This window comes from Nansenia antarctica (genome assembly GCF_963989245.1).
Source record: "Nansenia antarctica genome assembly, chromosome: 8".
In the NCBI taxonomy this organism is placed as follows: Eukaryota; Metazoa; Chordata; class Actinopteri; order Argentiniformes; family Microstomatidae; genus Nansenia; species Nansenia antarctica.
Window position 1 is genome coordinate 46,031,892 of NC_137678.1, and position 23,666 is coordinate 46,055,557.

Genomic DNA, 23,666 nt, shown 5'->3' on the forward strand with positions numbered 1-23,666 from the left:
ACCGATACAGATCTACACAGTGGAGAGTGAGTGAGTGAGTGAGTGTGTGTGTGTGTGTGAGTGGAGGTTGGTGAGTCAGAGAGCCCATAGGAGCTGTCACAGTTCTGTTTATGTAGGTTAACGCAGCTTTGATGACACGCCCGCCAATCACAAACTAACTTCATCCGTAGTCATCTGTGTATCCATCTGTGTTCAAGGCAGTTTTGCTGCCTTTGAATGTGTCAATACTATCTCCCCCTCTCTGTAGCCTAGATTGTGGAGGTTTATGGACGCAGTTGAACCTTGAGGGAGAAAGAGAGAGCACGTGAGAGTCGTGATTGCAAGAGTGAAAGAGATATCAACGACACGTGTGTGCGTGTGTGTGTGTGTGTGTGTGTGTCTATAAGTGTGAGAGAGCATGTGAGAGAGAGTCTGAGAACATGATTGAAACAGAGATAAATGACGTGTGTGTGTGTGAGAGAGAGAGAGAGAGAGAGAGAGAGAGAGACAGAATGTGTGTGTCTGAGTGCATGAGTGAAAGAGAGTGATAAATGACGTGTGTGTGTGTGTGTGTGTGTGTGTGTGTGTGTGTGTGTGAGTGTGTGAGAGAGAGAGAGTCAGAATGTGTGTGTCTGAGTGCATGAGTGAAAGAGAGTGATAAATTACATGTGTGCGTGTGTGAGAGAGAGAGCGCGTGTCAGAGTTAGACTTGGGCGGTTTTCATTTTTTGATTGTTGTAGGGGTTGACTGAGTCGCCAATTTCAAATTATTAATCCTCTATCCTTTCTGCCGACCTGCTCCAACACTTTCCACGAGCAGTGCTGAAAAAATGTGCTTCAAATAAATAAATACAAACCGCGCGGAAAATACTTCTGTTTCCGTAATGACACTAAGCCGGGAATAATTCAGATTCAACCGAAAGTCTCTAGGAGGTTAGGAAGTTTTCAGTGCGGCATATTTGTTGTGCTCAGGAGGATCTTTGAGAATACTCACCACCCTGGATGCTGTCGACATAGATATTATATACACACATACGGAATATACCTAGATATTATCAAGGGCTGTAGGGCTGTAGAGCTCCCGAGAGCAGAGACCATAGTCATATTTACTGTCATCTGCTGTAATGCCTTGGAGCGTGTGTGTGTATGTGTGTGTATGTGTGTGTATGTGTGTGTGTGTGTGTGTGTGTGTGTGTCTGTGTGTGTGTGTCTGTGTCTGTGTCTGTGTGTGTGTGTGTGTGTGTGTCTGAGTGAGTGAGTGAGTGAGAGAGTCTAAGTGCATGAGTGTGGAGGAGAGACATAAACAGTGAAAGATATAGAATGGAAGTTGCGAGAGGCTTGGCAACAGAAGCCTGCGTCACCAACCTGTAAACCTTTGTCCTACCTTTCTCTCTCTCTCTCTCTCTCTCTCTCTCTCTCTCTCTCTCTCTCTCTCTCTCTCCCCCCCCCCCCCCTCCAGAGAGTGGCTCAGCCATCACCTCCTCCTGCATCGGCCTGGGAAACTCACTGACTCCCCCTGCTGGTCAGGCCGGCAAACCTGTGCCAGGATATAACGGTGAGAACCTCAACCTCCTGGATCTGGGTCTTGTTCTTTCCTCCCTCCCCTCCCTTCCCCCACCCCTCCCCTACTGTTGTCTTGTGTCCCCTCCCCCCCATCTCCCCCTCTTTTTGTAATCTTTTTGTAATCATTGTTTTCTATTGTAAAGCGCTTTGAGTTGCATTCATGTACGAAAGGCGCTATATAAATAAAGTTTTACTTACTTACTAAAGCAGACGTCAAAACCATGAAACATCTCCGTCTGTTAACCTGAGCCAGTGTGCAGTGAGAACCATTGCTCTAAGCTCCTATCTGGCCTAAATGTCTTTTGCTATCAAGCGTTAGTACCGAAACAACCCTCTTAAGACATCCTAGATGTCAGATATTGTCGCTCCATGCATATCTGCAACCGTTGTAAAGTTCAATAGGTATTCAATTCGGTTCCTGTTATGGTTTTTTAACTGATGGGCCTAATTGGCTCGGAGAATGAAAAACCTCAAGCGTCAACACAGCGGCTGTATTTCACAGCAACCCAGTTTTTGACAGTCCACCTCACTCACCGGTGAAATATGGGTCTTCTAAATGCCATTTGTATGCGCCTCTCTTGTCTTCTCACAGTCACGGTGATCGACGACGACATGCAGGAGGTGAAGCCAAGGACCCTGGGAAATATTGTGGTGAGGTAAGCCGCACGGTCATGGTCGTCACACGCCGGTGAGCAGCTAAGTCATTCTTCTATATTGCCCCTGTCGCCGAGACTGGCACACCACTTTGTCTGTCTGACAGCTTAACACGCACACACACGCACACACACACATACACACATACACACATACACTCATACACACACATACACACACACACACACACACACACACACACACACACACACACACACACTCACTCCACACTCACTCACTCACTGTGTCACTCCCACAGCTTTTTTTCTCTTTTTAGGTATGTCCTTATGTAACCTGACGCAACTTGATCCACTTGCGTTTCATATCGCTACGATCGTTATCAAACATTTGCAACATTTTCACTTAAAGGCCCACATTAGGTCTGGTTGCTTCAAGTCCGAAAATTGCCACTGAGCTGATAGCATCTGTATTTTGGGGTGAAACATTTTATTTTCTCAGCTCCGCCTAAAACAATTTCCCACACTTCACACAGCTAGGAAGCTTGACGTGGCTAGCCTGTTAGTAAAGATGTCTCGCCTAGAGTCAAATAGAACAACATTTTATTCTATTTTATTCTCCTATTGAGAATTGCTCCTATCTATAGCTGGCGTTACTTTCCCAGACAGCTCTGTGAACGACTAACGTCACCACTCTGCTGCCTCCGTTCTTTAAGTCATTTTCCCCCAAAAAACAGGGAACTCCTGTGAAGTCCTGATCATCCAGTGTTGCATATAAAGCCATACGCGTTTCCTTCCAGGCAGGTTTGTGATGCTTGTAAGCTAAGCCAAGTCTCTACAGTCTCACTACAGTCTCACCACCAGTTGCTTCTTTCTGCCTTCCTTTGTGCCCTTATCTGTGAGGTTGTTACCTCCTTGAAATCCCTCCCTCTCTCCCTCCCTCTCTCCAATTCGCTCTCCACTTCATTGTTATTGCTGCCAGTGATTCAGCGCCGACAAGGTGGTTGTCAAAGGATCGGGCCTGAGCACCAATATAGAGCTTTTCATCAGAGAACAAATAGCCTCTTCCGTGGGCCACCCCTCCTGTCTGCTAAACCCCCTAAGCTCTGAGGTGAATCTATAATGGCCACTCACTCTCCCCGCAAGAGCAAGGTTGTGAAAGGTGCATGACTCCTATTTTCTGACTATCTTATCTCTTTTTTCATACTTATCTTATGCAAATGAACATCACATGTGTTGTTATCACCACAAAGGATCTTGGAGAAAAAAAGCATTAATGTGTCGTTGACTGTCGGTCGGTGGTGTAATTGAATTGGGTTCTGCTTCAGAGGTTGTTGTTGTGGGGTGTGGGACAGCGTTCTAAAAGCTGTGACAGCCTCATTACGGTAAATGCAGCCAGTTTGAACCACGCCACATTATTATTAGGTCTTGGTTTATTCATCATCTCTCCGGGCTATAGCAGTATCGGAGGTGCCCTAGATTTGGCTGCAGTCAGGAAAAGAAAAAAGACAGACAGGAAAAAGCTTGCCTCATATACAGAACAGTACTGTTGCTGGGTTCTCATTACATGTATAGACATGGATGTTATGACCATCGCAAGATCGTTTGGGTTCCTAAAAGTTGACCCTGGGTCACCAGGCCGGGTTAACACAGGTCTAGTGGTTCAGTCACCATATTGTGTGTGAGGGTGTGTGTATGTGTATGTGTATGTGTATGTGTGTGTGAGTGTGAGTGTGAGTGTGAGTGTGAGTGTGAGTGTGAGTGTGTGTGTGAGTGTGAGTGTGAGTGTGAGTATGTGTGTGTGTGAGTGTGAGTGTGAGTGTGTGTGTGTGTGAGTGTGAGTGTGAGTGTGAGTGTGAGTGTGAGTGAGTGTGAGTGTGAGTGTGTGAGTGTGAGTGTGAGTGTGAGTGTGAGTATGTGTGTGTGAGTGTGAGTGTGAGTGTGAGTGTGTGTGTGTGAGTGTGAGTGTGAGTGTGAGTGTGAGTGAGTGTGAGTGTGAGTGTGAGTGTTAGTGTCAGTGTCAGTGTGAGTGAGTGTGAGTGTGAGTGTGTGAGTGTGAGTGTGAGTGTGAGTGTGAGTGTGAGTGTGAGTGAGTGTGAGTGAGTGTGTGAGTGTGAGTGTGAGTGTGAGTGTGAGTGTGAGTGTGTGAGTGTGAGTGTGAGTGTGAGTGTGAGTGTGTGTGTGAGTGTGAGTGTGTGTGTGAGTGTGAGTGTGAGTGTGAGTGTGAGTGTGAGTGTGAGTGTGAGTGTGAGTGTGTGTGTGTGTGTGTGAGTGTGCGAGTGTGAGTGTTCACCCTGAGTTTTGGGGGTCAGGTGACTTTCCAATCTTTCCAATTTAGACACTTGTTATACTCTTAATTATTATAAAGGTTTCAACATACTTGAGTATGATGGTATTCATCTCCCCATTGCCTTCGCCGTCAGCATCGCATCCGTGTGACGTTCTAGAATTGTTTAGCGTCCTTGGGTTTTATGAAAGGCGCTATACAAATCCAAGTTATTATTATTATTACTATTACAGTTTTTCTCAATTGCTAAAACACATTTCACAAAACTTTCCTCCATTTCCCCAAAACTCTAAACACAACACACTTTTCTAAAGCTACATAAGCAAAACCACACCTTCTCTCTTTAAAACTCAAACGTTCACACCAAAACAGCTGCTCAAAGCCTGCAAAAATGTAAACACTATGCGCATCATTACAGACTACAACAAAACAACTGAAAACACAATGTTCAGTGTGTGAGAATGTTCTTTTTTTTCACAACTGCCAAAGCACATTTTTAGAAACCTTACAGTATCTGTTTTCAGAATATATCACTGTAGAGCATGGGTCACCAACAGGCGGCCCGCGGGCCAGATGCGGCCCACCAAAGCTTTCCATCGGGCCCGCCGAATATTCATGTTTTTACGGGTTATATTTTACGGTTTTTTTGTTTTGTTTTTTAAATTCGAAAATGAGGGAAATACCGTTTAGAACATATATCATAGATTAATATTGTTCTTACAATGCAGGAGGACTCAGACCTACCTCATTCACAAAGCTGCAGCCTTGCTTCTGGTTGGGCACTGAATAGCAGTAGCGAAGCTGAAACTAATTCCCCTCTTTTATTAAATGGAATGCGGCAGACGTAGCGCTATTCTCATGCAAGAATGAGGACAAATTCATAGCTCTCATTTAACATTTCGTTGTATTTTATTTTTTCACATAGCCTACTCATAGGCCTATTTAACATTTCGTTTTATTTTATTTTTCACTCTTTGTTGCTCTTGTTTAACATTTCGTAACATTAACAGTGACTTAAATAACTACCTTCTCAGTCAGAAAATTAAAAAGATTAACATCACTTAAATAAAAAAATAGCATGGCAAATGATAGGCCTTCGTTGCCAGAAATGTTGTTTTCAAGTCGGTCAGTCAAACGTTCACCGCGGCATCCTGGTATCGCCTGGCATCTGTAGCCTATATCAAATAAAACGGTAATAACCAGGTCATTAAATTATACTTTAACAATGAATAAACCATGCCATTTAACATAGCAAAAATAAAATCCTATGTCTGCAATACTCACATTTTGTTAATGAGAGAACTGACATCTCCCCTCTGACGCCAACTTCTTAAAATCAGGCTGGACAGTTGTTAGGCTTATGCGCAAGCAGTCCTCCAAAGACTCGTTTGACAGGCTGTTCCTCTCATGCGTCTTGATAGCGTTCATCTTTGAGAACGCAGATTCGCACGTATAAGTTGACCCGAACATGGTGAGCACATACATAGCAAACGTCTTCAGTGTGCCATAGTCTTGGGGACAAGCCGTGTCTGGAATCTGCTGGGGAACTGCATCATTCCTTCATCAATGCAGATATTTTCAAAGGGCTGATACAGCTCTTTGAATTTGGCTACAATATAATCTAAAACAGGACGCACTTTATACATTTATCTGTGGCGTCCTGTGATGCATTATTGTTGTAGTGGAGGAACTTCCAAATGAGCTGGAACCTGTTCCTCAGCATGGTTTTATTGATTGATTGAATTGATTGAACACCTTTATTGTCCCCAATGGGGAAATGTTGTTGTCAAACAGCTCAGTTAGGGCAGAAAACATTCAATACAGAAAACAGAAAACATTCAATAAAATACATAAAACAGTGCAGGCTCAATAAGTAAAAAGTTCCAAGTTCCAAAGTTCCAGCTCCAGGTCTCCCCCACCCTGCAGGGCCTGGTTGTAGAGTCGGAGTGCAGCTGGAACAAAGGACTGTCCAAATCTTTTTGTACTTTGACGGGGGAGAACAAATCTGTGGCTGAACTTGCTCCTCATCCCCGCCAGCTCGCAGTACATCGGGTGGGAGGGATTGGCCAGCATGGCTGCCAGTTTTTTCCCCATCCTCTGTTCTGCCACCACCTCTAGGCTGTCCAGCCCGGTCCCCACCACAGAGCTGGCCTTCTTCACCAGTTTGTTTAGCTTCGCAGCATCCCTGGCACAGATGTTTCCACCCCAGCAGGCCACGGCGAAGAATAGAACGCTGGCAACCACCGACTGATAAAACATTTGCAGCAGCTTGTTGCAGACACCGAAAGACCTCAGCCTTCTCAGGAAAAACAGTCTGCTCTGCCCTTTCCTGAGAAGAGCCTCGGTGTTGTCAGTCCAGTCCAGTTTGTTATTAATTTGTACTCCCAGGTACTTATTGAAGTATGGAGTGGCGTCCTGTTGATCCACACTCCAATACATTTCTAGATTTGGCTTTTTTATGTAACCGGTGATGAAAGTGAGTCCAAAGAATTGTTTCAGTTCTGGGACTGTCACCGGTTTCCATAACCTCCCTCTGGAGTGTGGCAGAGTGTCGGGATGTGCCTGTAAAAACTGCTGGGCATACAGGTTGGTTTGATCTGCAATGTGCTGCAGCAGCTCATCAGTAATTAGCAGCTCCAGGAAATCAACCGGCAGGTCAGATTCCAGCTTTCTTTGAAATCTTTCCCATCAAAATATCTGACAAAAACGCACAACTGGGAAATGTCAGTGTTGTCAGTGGACTCGTCAATAGCCAGGGATATGTGTTGCGCTTCCTTGACCCTATCAAGTACACATCGTTCGACGTCCTCTGCCAAGACGTGGACACGGCGGGCGGTAGTTGTGGAAGACAGAGGTATTTGCTTAACAGAGGCGATTATCCTGTCCATCGATTTGTCGGTGGCAAGTTCCTCCAAAACAGTGACCATGCACTCCTTAAAAACCTCAGCATCAGTAAATGGCTTGTTATGCTTGGAGAGAACCCAGACAGCCCGAAGAGATGCACTAGTTGCCCTCTCTTGTTCAGTTGACGTTCTGCTAATAATTCCACTAGCATGTCCATATGCAGCTTTTAAGCTCGCAACCTTTCTGTGACGGGCCTCTGACTTTTCTGGGTATGACTCTCTGAAGGCTGCATGCCTTGTGTAATTGTGACGGCGAATATTGTATTCTTTTTCTACAGCTACCGTTTCATTGCAGATGAGGCATACAGGTTTTGCGTTATAAAAAGTGGGCAAGATGAATGCGTACTTTTCAGTCCATTCCTCATTAAAGCTGCGGTTTTCCACGTCAATTTTACGTTTCAGCTTCTTTGAGAGTGACATTTTGTCTGTCCTCACAATTGTGTTCGGAGCCGTTGGTTAGACAGATAGTTAACAGAATGAGATAGCTAACAGATAACAGAATGAAGCTCCAATTACCAAAGGCAATGAATAAGAACTGCAGGTGGAACACTAGAGTCAGAACAATCATTGAAAACTAGGTATGAAGTGAAGCCAAAATATCTCGATTGCCCCCTGGTGGCTGGTTGGATAATAGGTGTCAGGAGTCTGTTCACACTGATAATAGGCTAATAATCATTAATAACATTAATTTAGTAAGAAAATGAAAATATTAAACAGTAATATGCTAATAGTACTATATACAATAGTATGCCTAAATAAAATAATAATTATATTATATATATATATATATATATATATATATATATATATATATATATATATATATATATATATATATATATATATTAAAGTCCGGCCCCCACAGTGTATGCTTTGAAAAATTCTGCCACTTGGACAAATATAGTTGGTGACCCCTGCTGTAGAGTATTGGGCATTCATAGATTTGTGTGTTTCATATGAACAGTATATAAATCTACAGAAAATACAGTATGTATGTTACGGTACATGTGGGAATACGGTACATGTGGGAAAGCTAGGGTTAGGGTTAGGTGCTAGGGTGACTTGGTACATGCTGGCATGTCTAACCCTAACCCTAACCTTAACCCTAACCCTACCCCTAATCCTAACCCTAACCTTAACCCTAGCACCCTAGCACCTAACCCTAGTTTTCCCACATGTACTGTATTCCCACATGTACCGTAACATGTACACTACTGTACTGTATCACAACTCAATGCAAACACTACAGAGGATCCATTACACACAACAATACTCACTGAAAACAATGTTCAGGGTGTGATTTTTTAAAATGTATTTATGGAACTATACCACACACACACACACACACACACACACACACACACACACACACACACACACACACCACAATCATTTGCAACAAGTGTCTTAAATTTTGAGTTGTTATGTTTAATGAATGAAGCCAGGTGTGTTCATTGTGTTCACATTTTGCTGACTGTGGCAAGCATTTAGCATCACATGAGCTTTAATTTGAGATTTTTTTTGCAACTTGTGTTTTAGCAAGACAAAATGTGTTTAGATTTATGAGAAAAGGAGGATTGTGTTTTGTGAATTGTGTCTTCATGTGAAATGTGTTTATGGTTTTGGCAAATGGGGGCTAGTTTTATTAAATATGTTTAGAGAACTGGTCATTTGGTTTAGAGAATTGGCTTTTGTGTTTTAGCAATTGGGAAAAACTGTATTACCTGCGGCTGGGGGTTAGTCCTTCGGTGTTCAGCTGCAGTATTCTGGGTTCGAGGTCAGCAGGCCTCTCCCCCGGCTGCTGCCGAACACCAGCCTGGGTGAGGGGCCCTGGTTGGCAAACTTTGTTTCGCTTCTCGCCTTTAGCAGTCATTAGCTACTTACGGGGGGCACCACGAGAAGGTGTTTGCCACGCCACATCAACATGCACGGATGCTGAATGCTCTCTGCGTCCACTCACATCTAGTGCATTACAAATAATGAGATCAATTGTATATTGATTGTTGGTTATAATTATATATTGGTTGTTTTCTGGTGTTGGTAGTTTGTAGACTTTGATGTCTTTTTATCATCTGTTCAATCACCACAGCTGTTAATAATCCACTAATAGAGAAGATACCAGATTGAAAATGCTTGTAGCTAACTCCTCTATAGCTCGTGCCTGGTCGCAGCTATTGCGAATTGCTCTTCACGTGAGTCAGCTGTGAATCACCACAGGTGCTTGAAGCTTGTTGCAGAAATGGATGACGAACGGCTGATACTTGAGGTGGAAAATGTGTGCGACAAATGACGGTGGAGCAGGTAGAACGTGACGTTAAACGAAACGCTAGGTGGAGCAGCGGTACAGCGTGAAGTTCACGCAACGCCAATGGCGAGGTGACGCGATACAGGTAGTGGAGGCCAGCCTGTAACACAGAGCTCTTCCTCTGTTTCTCCTGTGTCCTGTCTAGCCTCCCACTACCACCGGGGGCAGCGTTGTCTCTGTGGGAGAACCAGGAGCTGTTCAAGGAGCTCTACTTCACCAAGTTCCCAGTATGTACGCTCACCTGACTCACCTAAGCATTACATACTCCTTATTGTGCAAATGTAATATAATAATAGACATTAACTTATGCAACATCGAGTGGCAATCCACCACAACAGATTTCACTCACATGAATGGACCTGTGATTGGAGATGTGTGGAAGAAGGGTGCTGATGGTATGAAGTCGCCCTCTAGTGGCTGAACAGGTGAACTACACCACCGTGGTGGTCTGTCATGACTGTGAAAGTGATTCCCTCCTGCTTTACCTCAGGGTTACTATGACACCATGGACGCCGGCTACGTGGACGAGGAGGGTTTCCTGTACATCATGTCGAGGTCTGATGATGTCATCAATGTCGCAGGCCACAGGCTGTCGGCAGGAGCTCTGGAAGAGGTGAGGCGGTTTGTGGTGGTGGATGATGGTGGATGATGGTGGATGAGGGTGGATGATGTTAAATGATGGTGGATGGTGGATGAGGGTGGATGATGTTAAATGATGGTGGATGATGGTGGATGATGTTAAATTATGGTGGATGAGGGTGGATGATAGTGGATGATGTTAAATGATGGTGGATGATGGTGGATGATGTTAAATGATGGTGGATGATGGTGGATGATGTTAAATGATGGTGGATGAGGGTGGATGATGGTGGATGATGTTAAATGATGGTGGATGAGGGTGGATGATGGTGGTGATGTTGGATGAGGGTGGATGATGGTGGATGAGGGTGGATGATGTTGGATGACGTTGCATGCCTTGCTAACTATACAGTGATCTACTGAGGATAATACTGGCATTACACTAAATACATCAGTGCATTGAGTGTGTCCTCCGTTATATATCCATGAGTAAGCAATCATTTTCATTTTTGTGTGTGTGTGTGTGTGTGTGCATGCATTCTAGTCTGTGTTGCAGAACCCTGGGGTGGTGGACTGTGCTGTGGTGGGTCTGGAGGACCCGCTGAAGGGCCACGTGCCTCTGGCCCTGTGTGTCCTCAGGAACGGTAAGATGCTCACGGACACAGGCACATCTGATAGGTCAGTTTAACACTAGGACAGCCACGAGGGGGCATTTGACTGTGACTAAAGAAAAATGTTCTATCTTTGCGCTCGATCAAATTTCAGGACCCTCCTTTCATGACTTTTCCTAGATATGCGCGTTCTACCACCCCAGTATCCTTACATTTTCAAAATCACATCAGGATAAGCTAATATAAAGCTATTTTGCATTTTTTCTGTATAGGAAGCAGGCTAATTTACAAGCGACCAACTAGTGGTCGTTGTGTGTAAATAGGTTAGCATTGTAAAGGGGGGGTAATTTGACCATGAGGTGGTTCTTTTAGTAGGTAAAAAAGGCACGGCTGCTCTAGTTTAAAGTGACCTACTGGAAGTTTATGTTCATTTCAGGGGTGCAAACGTGTCACCTTTTAGCCATTTTAGCCGTTATTACCTCAAAATAGGTCAACAATTTTCATAATGTTCTTTGTTTTCAGGCAAAATAAATGTTTGTCACCTTTCGGGCCATCACCAGTTTGCATCCCTGCATTTATAAAGTGTACTTAAAAGTCAAAGTGTGTGTGGGTCTGTTTGCGTGTGTCTTAGACCTGCAGAAGAGCCCGGGGGAGGTGGTGAAGGAGCTGGTGAGCCTGGTCAGAGAGACCATCGGACCCGTCGCTGCATTCCGGAAAGTTCTGTTCGTCAGAGGACTGCCCAAGACCCGCTCAGGAAAGATCCCACGCTCCTCCCTGGCCAACCTGGTCAACGGCAAGCCCTACAAGGTACCTCTCTCCACCAGCCAGTCCCACTATGCCTAGGTTTATCTATTCATGACGTTAGAATTATAAGGTTCTATCTCCATTTTTGTCAAAATTGAGTTTTTTTCCATAATCTGATCCATTAGGTGTTTATTAATGCCTGTGTGGTGTTATTTTTAGTTAGTAATTAATAAAATACAAAGGTTCCATCTCACAAAACATAATGGAATGTAAAAACTTTGACGCTCAATATCTCTGAACTACCCTAAACGGAGATAGAACCTTAGAATTCTAAGCCACGTATTCTCAAGTATTATTTTTTGTCTATGCCGCTTACTTTAATCCAGCCAACATAATAATGTACATATCAGATCTTGAAGCATTCAGCCACATTTGGACATTTTGAAGCATTCAAGCATGAGTTAGTGCTGCACAGATGTGCTCATCTTTTAAAAGTAGGGATTCTCTCAAACACCTTCGCTATATAACTGAGGATTTCTATAGAAATGTAGTATACTGTAGATGCTTGGCTCTGGAACACAAAAGTTCAATTACTCAGTAAGACCAGCGTCGGATTATTATTCCTGTACAACCTGCCGATTCAATTTGATGTTGAGCGTGATGTTCTGAATCTGTTAAACCCAGAGACAGATCAGGAGGATTACATCCAAAGATAAGAATTCATTTAGGATGGAATACAATTCCAGAACCATTTCGGCGGGTATGAAGCATGTCTACCAAAGAGGGCTCTTCTCCTCCTCCACAGATCACTCCGACCATCGAGGACCCAGATGTGTTTAAGGACATTGAGAGGACGGTGAGAGAGGCGGTGAGGCCCGCTGGATGTCAGTGATGCGCTGGGCCGCTGCTCTCTCGTGGCGCTCTGGATGATGTACGGATTATGTACTTTTTGCAGACTGTAGACACGAGTCTTACCTTTTCTATTCCATTCAAGACACTCCCATCTGGACTTCCCAGGTAGGCCTTCTGCTCTCGTGTTGCATTAGGACATGGTCACACTGAGATGGACCTCCTGAAGAGACGCCTTAACGGGTCACGTGATGAGAATCAACTCTACGTCCTGTTCATACCTCTAAGTGGGGTTCTAGATTGAGTCGCTAATACAAGAAATGTTATGAAATAAGTGTTTAGACTTTTGGTTCACAACTAGTGCAGTAGAAATGTGTTAGTGTTTAATCAAATGTGGAAAAAAACATGTTTTAGCTATTCGTGAGCTTAGAATGATAAGGTTCTATCTCCGTTTAGGGTAGTTCAGAGATATTGAGCGTCAAAGTTTTTACATTCCATTATGTTCTGTGAGATGGAACCTTTGTATTTTATGAATTACTAACTAAAAAATGGCAACATTTTAAAAATAACACCACACAGGCATTAATAAACACCTAATGGATCAGATTATGTAAAAAACTCAATTTTGACAAAAATGGAGATAGAACCGTATAATTCTAACGTCACGTATTGTGTACATGTGCTGTGGAGGTAGGAGTGGGCACTCTAACATACGGTCGTACAGTAGAGGGCGCTCTTCACCACCGCTTAGCATTGTAACCCTACATCAGATTTATCACCTTCAGAACTGTCCTCCACAAAGTACCGGACTAAAGGTCTGTTGTTTGATAAATATGAATATGGCAAACTCTTTCACTGACTGTATTTTTTATTGACAATGAAAATTTGTTTGATCACCACTTAGTTTTGACCAAAATACAATTAGTAATAAATAAAAAATGGACACAAAATAAAATGATTCTTTGTTCGTGCAAATCAAGGATGTAAAAATGAAAACCAGAAAACATGGTTGAAATGTTTCCGTCAGAAATAACTAAAAGACAGGTAGAAGGGCTGTACAATAGGTTACCCTGGCAACTCCCACAGAAACAAAGAGTTAACAGTTACACCAAAGTAAGTCACAGCAAGCAACAGGTTTCGTCATTAAACATTCACCTCACTTGGACATGTTCATATACACTCTACGCACACTATGAGCTAAAGCAGTTTTGTCTTCCAGTTATTTCTTCTGATAACGTGAGTCTGGGGGGGTCAAACCCCCACGGCGAAAAAAAAGGCCAGCTTGGCTGAGTGTATGTCAAATGTACGAGTTACTACATACAGTGGGTTCGGAAAGTATTCAGACCCCCTTAAGTTTTTCACCCTTTGACATATTGCAGTCAATTGCTAAAATCAATTAATTTCATTTCTTTCCTCGTTCATGCACAGACAGCACCCAATATTGTCAGAAAAACACAGACTTGTAGAACATTTTGCAGATTTATTACAAAATAAACACTGAAATATCACATGGCCATAAGTATTCAGACCCTTTGCTCAGTATTTAGTAGAAGCACCTTTTTGAGCCTATACAGCCATGAGTCTTCTTGGGAATGATCCAACAAGTTTTTCACACCTGGATTTGGGGATCTTTTGCCATTCCTCCTTGCAGATCCTCTCCAGTTCTGTCAGGTTGGATGGTGAACGTTGGTGGACTGCCATCTTCAGGTCTCCAGAGATGCTCAATTGGATTTAAGTCAGGACTCTGGCTCGGCCATTCAAGAACATTCACAGAGTTGTTCTGAAACCACTCCTTCGTTATTTTAGCTGTGTGCTTGGGATCATTGTCTTGTTAGAAGGTGAACCTCCGGCCCATTCTGAGGTCGTGAACACTCTGGAAATGTTTTTGTCCAGGATATCATTGTACTTGGCTGCATTCATCTTTCCTTCAATTGCAACCAGTCATCCTGTCCCTGCAGCTGAAAAACACCCCCACAGCCGGATGCTGCCACCACCATGCTTCACTGTAGGGATGGTATTAGGCAGGTGATGAGCAGTGCCAGGTGTTCTCCACACATACCGCTTAGAATTAAGACCAAAAGGTTCGATTTTGGTCTCATCAGACCAGAGAATTTTATTTCTCAGAGTCTGGGAGTCCTTCAGGTGTTTTTTGGCAAACTCGATGCGGGCTTTCATGTGTTTTGCACTGAGGAGAGGCTTCCGTCGGGCCACTCTGCCATAAAGCCCCGACTGATGGAGGGCTGCAGTGATGGTTGTCTTTCTAGAACTTTGTCCCATCTCCCCGCTGCATCTCTGGAGCTCAGCCAGAGTGATCTTTGGGTTCTTCTTTACCTCTCTCACCAAGGCTCTTCTCCCCCGGATGCTCAGTTTGGCCGGATTAAGGAGGCCACTGTGCTCTTAGGAAGCTTAATCTGTGCCTTGCCACAATTCTGTCTCTCAGCTCTTCAGTCAGTTCCTTCGACATCATGATTCTCATTTGCTCTGACTTTACACTGTGAGCTGTAAGGTCTTATATTGACAGGTGTGTGCTTTTCCTAATCAAGTCCAATCAATATAATTAAGCACAGCTGGACTCCAATGAAGGTGTAGGCCCATCTCAAGGATGATCAGAAGAGTTGGACAGCACCTGAGTTAAATATACAAGTGTCACAGCAAAGGGTCTGAATACTTTGTAATAAATCTGCAAAAATGTCTACAAGTCTGTGTTTTTCTGACAATATTGGGGGCTGTGTGTGCATGAACGAGGAAAAAAATGAAATTAATTGATTTTAGCAAATGGCTGCAATATGACAAAGAGTGAAAAATGTAAGGGGGTCTGAATACTTTCCGAACCCACTGTATGTACTGTTTGGCCTGACGTTATTGTCAAGGTACTGTTAGGCGAGAGCCTCTGTGAGAATGAAGTCCTGCTCTTAGTTTCTCTGAGCTGTCGTGTAAACGTCTAAAGGAATAAGCGTCCTGGTTGTGTCCTTGGCTGTAGAGTCGAGAGGTGGTCGTATCAAAGTGCTTGTCACGTCGATAGGCGTCACAGTGCGTCCCTGTGTCCTCCCAGAATGCTCTGTTGTGTGATGAGAGATGGGTATCCATCGTGAGTGATTGTGGGTCCAGGGAGGGGGAGCGGTGGGGGCGGTGGTTGGCGTAGTCGTTGCGACTCAGGTACATAGGGCTGTACACCACTAGGGGGCAGGCTTTTACAGCTGAGGGGCTCACGCGTCCGTCACATCCAGTCTCTCCCAAGGTGCAATACGTGTTCATCATCGGCACAATGGAAAAATAACAGTATGTACAAAATGGTCTCTTAGGGATGGATGGAGAAATGTTCAAAGAGCAGCATATTGTAACCGTGGACGATGACATCGGAGGGGAGGGGGGGGAAGGTGGGTGGGGGGGGGCGACGTTATTTGCACAAACTCTGAATATCTTTTTTTTTTCTCATATAGATGTGTGTTGTATATATTAAAAAAACGTCATATTTATATTCATTTACAGATAACCTACACATCTCCTGTAGAAGAAATACACAGTACGTTATGCTTGGACGAGTTATTGGACATGTAAAAGGTAGAAACGGTGACAACAGGAAAGTAGCACCGACGGCTGGTGCCCACATATTGGGGGGGGGGGGGGCTTGGCTTGTAAGTGCAGAGGGGGGGTGGCTTGGCAGGAGGCACCCCCTTGCTGGCCCCCCCTCTCTCTTTTTTGGGGGAAGTGGGTTGGCGTGGGGAAATGGGGTGGTGGGGGGGGGGGGGTGCTTCTTGGCAGTGCGTCTCTTCAGAATGTTTTGTTCCAGGCAGGTTGACCCGTCCATCCAGCAGCTCCAGGGTAACAGACTCCATCAACAGATCTGGAGACGACAGGGAGGTTGGATCGATTAACACTAGAAGAGCCGTGAGGGGTCACAATGACCCCTGTGAGTACATTTAAAAAATATATATCTTTGCAATTTCAGGACCCTCCTTTCATGACTTTTACTAGATATGTGCGTTCTACCACCCCAGTATCCTTACATTTTCAAAATCACATCAGGATAAGATACGTATAAAGCAGTGGTGTGCCGTCAGGGCCAGCAAGGCCTTCTCTGCTGGCCTAAACATCATCAGAATATACATTTTATTTTAATATATATTTTCCACAAATATGTATTAATGATTCCCCATAGTCTATTCTCTTCATTTCATAGCTTTCCTCTTGGTTGCGCTGCTTCCAGTCTCCGATTGAGATTTGGAGGGCTGGCCTTTATGTTAGAGCTTTTATCCAATCAAAATGTGTTGCTAGGGGGCTCAAAAATCTGCCCGCCTTCACATTAAACGGTGCTGCGGATTCGACCTGTAACTTAACATTGGAACGAGAAAACCTGTGGCGTACCTAGTAAACCTACGTAGATGCGAGCAAAAGCAACAACGGCGCCTGCTGTAAGGCTCAATGATGTCAGCACCCAGCACGTCTTTTGATTGGATACGCACTATTGCTACGCACTATTGATACGCACTATTGATATTCACTATTGAGATGCGGAACTATGCCGGTAGATGTGAAACTTTTGAAAGTGCGCAGGGAAACGGAGCCTCACAACGAAAGCTTTCGTTGACTGATCGATAATACTGATCGATTGTGTCCTGTTTTTGGGTAAACAATAACTTTCATTTAGGGGACACAATGAAAGCGCCAAGTCCACAAACAGAGGAAACTACGTTGAGCTTCTTTCTTTTCTGGCTGAAAACAACCCAGATTTACATTACCACCTGTCCACAAACAAAGTGTTTACTGGGACGTCAGGCAAAATACAAAACGACCTGATTTTTGCTATTGCTGAAGTGATGGAAGAAGAGATCAAAATGGAGATTAAAAAGGCACCCTTTGTCGCTATTATGGTGGACGAGACGACAGACGTGGGTAATGTAGCGATCTTAAAGATGTTAGTTTAACACTCTTCATTGTAAATGCGGATTTATTGATTAAAAATGCTTCGGAAATATTAATATAACTCTGTTGTACTTGTCTGACTATGTTAAGGTGATGCAACGCCCGGTTATACTGTGTTTCTGTCTAGTTTCTAGAGCCATGGCGTCATAACGATGGTATTAAGAGGTAGAATAATTCAGGTAGGAATGTGTCGGACATCACTGAAGGCCTAGGTGTGAAATGCACCGCCCGCCACTGGTATAAAGCTGTTTTGCAGTTTTTCTGTGTAGGAGGCAGGCTAAAAAAAAGAAGCGCCCTCTAGTGATCTCTGTGTAAATAGCAGATTTACATTCTAAAAAGGGGGTCTATTTGACCCCCCAAGGCGGCTCTACTAGTAGGTAAAATAGGCACGGCTGTTGTAGTGTTAAAGACATTCTGAAGCCAACTGTCCACGATGACAGGAATGTTGTTAGTTACCATCAACAAACCGTACACATAATTCATTGTCCATATTTCATTTATGTGACCCTTACTTGACAGTAACTACCCCCCTCAATGGTTGGAGGCAGACTCCTGTCCCTGACATACCCTAGGTCTCTACCATGGCAGTCTACTCTGCCCTTCCTCTGTGCTGGACAGACATTAGACGGAGAGACATCAGAGAGGGGCCGTGTCATGCTGCTCCTCCTGACCTATCAGATAATCACAGCTCCATGGCAACAACCCCAGAGGACAGCCTGATGTGCTGAGGTAAATACACTTCTCTGTAACACCAGTCACCTTCTCTTACTCCAATTACTCTGCATCATCTGACACGGCTATGGATGGGAATTGAAAATATGTTATTGATACCGATTCCATTATCGATTCCTGATCGATTTTCTGTGTGGAAAATAAGTAGGGCCTACACAGTTTTTCAGCGTCAACGCAACTGTTTATTTATCTCGAGTCTCTGAAGACTGTATAATATCTGAACATAACATTTGAACATAAATAAAAATGTATTTTAATTTAATGAGCTCGAGCAGCTGGCTGTATCTAAAATGGATGAAATGGAAGAATATTTGTACAGCATTCGTTTTCATTTAGGGTTTCTTAGTAAGAAATAAAAAAATACTTGTGTGGTGCTATATATTATAGTATATTATTAGCCTAGGATATTTACCCTCAGTAACCACACCGTAGTCAAACGTTCTGGCCGGAATACTATCCCTATGGTAACGAGTTGTTAAAAGTCCACTGTCAGGCAAAATAGCTGGACTTTTCAAACAGTTCAAAATATCCCACATAATGCGAAAGTATACTTTACCTGTTAATTCATGTTATCATTACACTTACTGCTGAAAACTGTCAGTGTTTTCTTAGAAACAATAGTGTATATGCAGTTAGCATCTGTTGACAAGCGCTTGTGCTTTAAGCAGCTAGCTCATCAAAAGACGAAGCTTAATAATAAACACATTATTCGGAAATACGTTCGGAAATACACTCTGGAAATCTGCTCTGGTTTCAACATCATAGAGCGCTCTGAAATCAGTTCATTTACGAACGGTCAGTTAAAAGTCTTTACAAACTAACTGTAAACATGGCGGACACCAACGATAACATTACCATCATTAAGCTGGCGGCCAACAATTTCACATTAGCGCGTTAACATCAACGTTAGCTAGCTTTCTGTTGCTAACTTTAGTGAAGTTGACAGTAGATACCGGTACTCGTTAACTAACGTTGCCATTTTCATCTTTTAAATTCATTCCATGTGCAAACATGATTATTATCTGTTTTGTTACACGTAGATGTGTGTTGAATAAGGGCCAATCCCAATTCACCCCTAGCCCTTCGTTTTCACCCCTATGGCTCGATTTGCGCGTTCACGTTTAGGGCGAGGGCTGTCCCAATTCATATTTCATCGAGGGCTTGGGGTAAGGGGGAGGGCTAACTATTACTTCGTTTCGAGCGATTTCAGGACCAGACTAGCTTTGAAGGGATAGGGGTACGCTACCCCTTGATTCCAGGATGCATTGCGAATCATCTACAGAAATCTTATGTCGCTCTATTCAATGCGGAAATGTCATTTTAATTCTCTGTAATTACTTATTAATAAAGATTTGAAAAATTATGATAACCATCTTATTGTCTTAGTTTAATGTCATTACAATGCATTATAGACCTTTTATTTATAACACGCATAACCCAAAAATCGCTTTTATGTCGGTGCTGTGTCTAACGTTACAGTAACGCAACGCTGCATGACAGTCGAGCATTTCAGAGATGTACAATCATAAATCAATTATTACCTGTGGCGTTTGACAGTGGATGATGGTACATATGTAAAGTTATCTATCAAACGTTCGGCTGACTTGTACATGATGCGCATTTTGACCTATTTCCACCCGCAATCTAATCCGAGCAGTTGTTATTATGTAATATTATTAATGGGTTCATTTCAATGCATTATAGACCTTTTCTTTATAACAAGCACAACAACAACAAAACGTTATCATGCCGATATAAGTGTGTCTAACGTTACAAGCTGATTTGTGCATGACAGCCGCGCATTGACATATTTCCATGTCTGATGGCATATGACACACGAAATGTAACAGTTAAGGATACGCGTAAAGGATGATGATCTATCACCGTTCGACTCTACTGAGAAATGTTTCCGCTTATTTGTCATCTCTCCTTCACGGGCAAATGTGGCCGTGTCCCCAAGAGATCCTCTTTCTCCGTTTTTGACCACCACTATGATGGATTGATTTTTGGATTCTAGACGACGAATTGTTCTGAGAAAGGCGCTTGGTAACGTGATTTTTGGACAACGCTTTATGACTACTGATGGACTCGTGTGTATGTGGTGGCTGAGGATTGAGTCACGGGTATCTTTGGAGGAACATTGTGCGCTGACAGATGGTTAATACTCTGTGTTTTGGTTGGAGTCATTCATTGTCATTATTGCGATGTCCACAAAAAATACATCGCTGACGGAAGAGACTAAAAAAGGAACGTCTAACTACAGTGTGTTGATAACAAACGAAAAAAGATCCTTATAGCACACGCAACAGAAATAAACACAGCTGAAGAAGGCATTGTGAGATGTGAGAATTCGCCGGCAACACAACGCGTCACCCGTACCGCGTCTAAACCACTGTTGATGACGTAGGCGCCGTGAAGGGCTGTCCCAATTCATAGGGCTTAGATTTCAAGGGGTAGGGCTTGTGACGTGTTCGAAGGCCTTGCCTTCGAATCGAGTGACACTCGAAAACGAGCCATAGGGGTAGAAAAGGGAATTGGGATTGGCCCTAACACTCTCGAAAGTACCAATCAAGCCGCAACCCATTTGCAACGACTTGCTCCGACATTTTTAAATTGGAATGTTCAGACGCTCGGACAACTGTCAGCGCAGGCGCAAAACATGCCGGCATCGCTAAGAGGAATCGCTAACCTCGGAGGCGTATGATTTCGATGCATCGAACAATTTGTTAACGCTTCTCGATTCCCATCCCTAGACACTGATACTGTATACGGTAAGTATTACTTTTCTCGTGTGTCTGTGTGTGTGTCTTACAGTTTCAAGTCGTTCTCTCACCCCCCTCCCCCCCTCAGCAAGAGTAGGTCCTCACAGTGGAGCTGTCCATACGCTGCACCGCACCAACTGTAGAAGGGACGGCAGAGAAGAGTCAGTTAGCGAGGTTAGCTAGGTCAGCTCTACCCCTAGCAGCGGGCCCAGCTCAGTAGCAAACACTCTCAAACATACTTTATGCCCTTAACAACAGACACAGGACAAACAGAACCGGCTCTGAACCAGCTGATAAGGATATGAAGTATACCACATGGTGGATCACACACAAACCCAAACCACACACACACACACACACAAGAACAGGGTTAGTCAAAATGTCACCCAGCTGGCAAAGCATGGCACGATCGCATCGCACACTCGAGAAAGAGTGAGTGCGGGGCCCATTTTGATAGGAATCACAACTGGGACGGGAGCAGTCCTGTTAATTTCGTCACCACAGACCAGGGACCACAGATATAGATTAGGCACAGGAAGGCAGTTCAGTTACACTGGGAGGTTAGACAAGATTGTTAGAAGAGAACTCTGGTCAAAACCTGCTCGTTGGATGGCATCCATTCATGTACCAGACCCAGTGTCTATAGTGGAGATATATAGTCCCCTAATTCACACTACCGAGCCAAAACGAGCTGTACTGGGCTGGCCTGGTTAAGAAGTACATCCATCATAGTTGCTGAAACATGATATCCCGAGCCAGCACAGTTTTGGTTTGGGTCGGCCCTGTAGTGTGTAAAGCTACTGACTCCCAAGGCCCCTAGGGAGCTTTAGATTGTGGGGTAGACGTCTCGGGCACAACCATAGACACAAGTTTTGATACACATTTCACCCCCCCTTTGAAATAAATATACGATTTCGACCAGCGTCCTCTTTTAACGGCGGGGGGCGAGGAGCGACACAGACTTGCACTTTTTGAACCGTGAAACATCCCAGTCTCTATGTAAACCCTCCCGCCTCAGGGCAACTTACATAGCTCCCATTTCTCTTTGTGTGGCCGAGTCATTTACTTTAACTTCAAGGGTACGCCAGGAAATATCTTCAGCGTAGATAGGGCCCTGAAATACCCAGAAAATAAACTCCCAGTGTCTATAACTAGGGCTACTATAACTAACTACCGGTACCTAACTAACTAAAGTAGATATACCACTAATAAGAGAAACCCGCAAGACAAAATGGCCACCCTTGGAGTTGGGCACTGAGGAGAGTGAAAGAGAGAACAGTAGAAAGTGAGAGAGAGAGAGGACAGTTGACAGAGTGACCATGGAGAAGAGCAGGTACTGTATACGGTAGGGGGGAGGGTTAGGGGGGGGGCAGCAGAAACCAAGGGGTTGGGGGACGTAAGGCAACACAGTCCCATGGCTCCAGCAGATATCTGACCTTGAAACCAGTCCAGATACATGTCGTCAGGACTGTCGTCCAGAGCCTCATAGAGGACTAGAGAGCAGCAGTCAGCAGGTCAGGGAGAACAACAGAGACACGGTCAGAATGCTCTCCAGGGGGGGGGGGGGGAGAGGGGGAGGAGGAGGGTGAGGGAGGGAGGGAGTGGGGGGGGAGGGGGAGGAGGGGGAGGAGGGGGAGAGGGAGGGGGAGGGAGAGGGGGGGGGGGAGGGGGAGGGGGGGAGAGGGGGAGGGGGAGGGAGAGGGAGGGGGAGGGAGGTAGAGAGTTAGGGAGGGAGAGGGAGAGGGAGAGGGGGAGGGAGAGGGGGAGGGAGAGAGTTAGGGAGGGAGAGGGGGAGGGGAGGGAGAGGGGGAGGAGGAGGGTGAGGGAGGGAGGGAGTGGGGGGGGGGGAGGGGGAGGAGGGGGAGAGGGAGGGAGGTAGAGAGTTAGGGAGGGAGAGGGAGAGGGGGAGGGAGAGGGGGAGGGAGAGAGTTAGGGAGGGAGAGGGAGAGGGGGAGGGGAGGGAGAGGGGGAGGGAGTGGGAGGGAGAGGGGGAGGGAGTGGGAGTGGGAGTGGGAGAGGGAGAGGGGGAGGGAGTGGGAGGGGGGGGGGAGGGGGAGGGGAGAGAGGGGGAGGGAGTGGGAGGGGGGGGGAGGGGAGAGAGGGAGGGAGAGGGAGAGGGGGAGGGAGTGGGAGGGGGGGGAGGGGAGAGAGGGAGAGAGGGAGGGAGAGGGAGAGGGGGAGGGGGAGGGAGTGGGAGGGGGGGGGGGAGGGGAGAGAGGGAGAGAGGGAGGGGGAGGGAGTTAGGGAGGGGGAGGGAGGGAGAGGGAGAGGGGGAGGGAGAGGGGGAGGGGGAGGGGGAGGGAGAGGGAGAGGGGGAGGGGGAGGGGGAGGGAGAGGGGGAGGGGGAGCGGGGGGAGAGGGAGAGGGGGAGGGGGGGGAGAGGGAGAGGGGGAGGGGGGGGAGGGAGAGGGGGAGGGGGGGGGGAGAGAGAGGGAGGAAGGGAGCGAGCGAGTGTGCCCCCTCATGTAATTTGTGAGGAGAAGGGTAAGAACAACTTTGTCTACCCTGGGAGGTCAGAGTTATGCCTCTCTCTTGCACCGACTTGTCAGAATTAAGAATATTTGAAAGTGTTTTAATGGTTTAATGGTGTATCTGTAGGCCTACCATAATATCTTCTTAACAACAGTATGACTCTAGTTACATTTAATGTTTGTGGGTGATTTGTGTTGTGGTGGCTGGCTAGCAACTGGAACAGCAATTTTTGGAACAGTTTTGTAAAAAAATAATCAATGGAAACAATTAATTGATATTTAGTTCTTAGTCAGGCACATAGGAGATGAACTGAGGACTCTAATGGTTATTAGCAGATTGATGGGGTG

The 23,666-nt window shown here is 45.0% G+C and overlaps 2 protein-coding genes across 2 annotated transcripts in view; one reads left to right on the plus strand and one right to left on the minus strand.

The window, feature by feature from the left end:
* Positions 1-12,473, plus strand: part of acss3 (acyl-CoA synthetase short chain family member 3) — a gene marked incomplete at both ends in the record, with an annotated part of 66,289 nt that extends 53,816 nt beyond the window's left edge. Inside the window, 7 exons of the mRNA XM_080538414.1 lie at positions 1,438-1,533; positions 2,134-2,197; positions 9,793-9,874; positions 10,138-10,260; positions 10,771-10,870; positions 11,469-11,644; positions 12,387-12,473. Coding sequence (XP_080394540.1) covers positions 1,438-1,533; positions 2,134-2,197; positions 9,793-9,874; positions 10,138-10,260; positions 10,771-10,870; positions 11,469-11,644; positions 12,387-12,473 — 728 coding nt within the window. The remainder of the gene's footprint in view (positions 1-1,437; positions 1,534-2,133; positions 2,198-9,792; positions 9,875-10,137; positions 10,261-10,770; positions 10,871-11,468; positions 11,645-12,386) is intronic.
* Positions 12,474-20,931: 8,458 nt separating this feature from the next.
* Positions 20,932-23,666, minus strand: part of ppfia2 (PTPRF interacting protein alpha 2) — a gene marked incomplete at both ends in the record, with an annotated part of 152,851 nt that continues 150,116 nt past the window's right edge. The window contains 2 exon segments of the mRNA XM_080537887.1: positions 20,932-20,984; positions 22,284-22,340. Of these exon segments, the coding sequence (XP_080394013.1) occupies positions 20,932-20,984; positions 22,284-22,340 (110 nt within the window).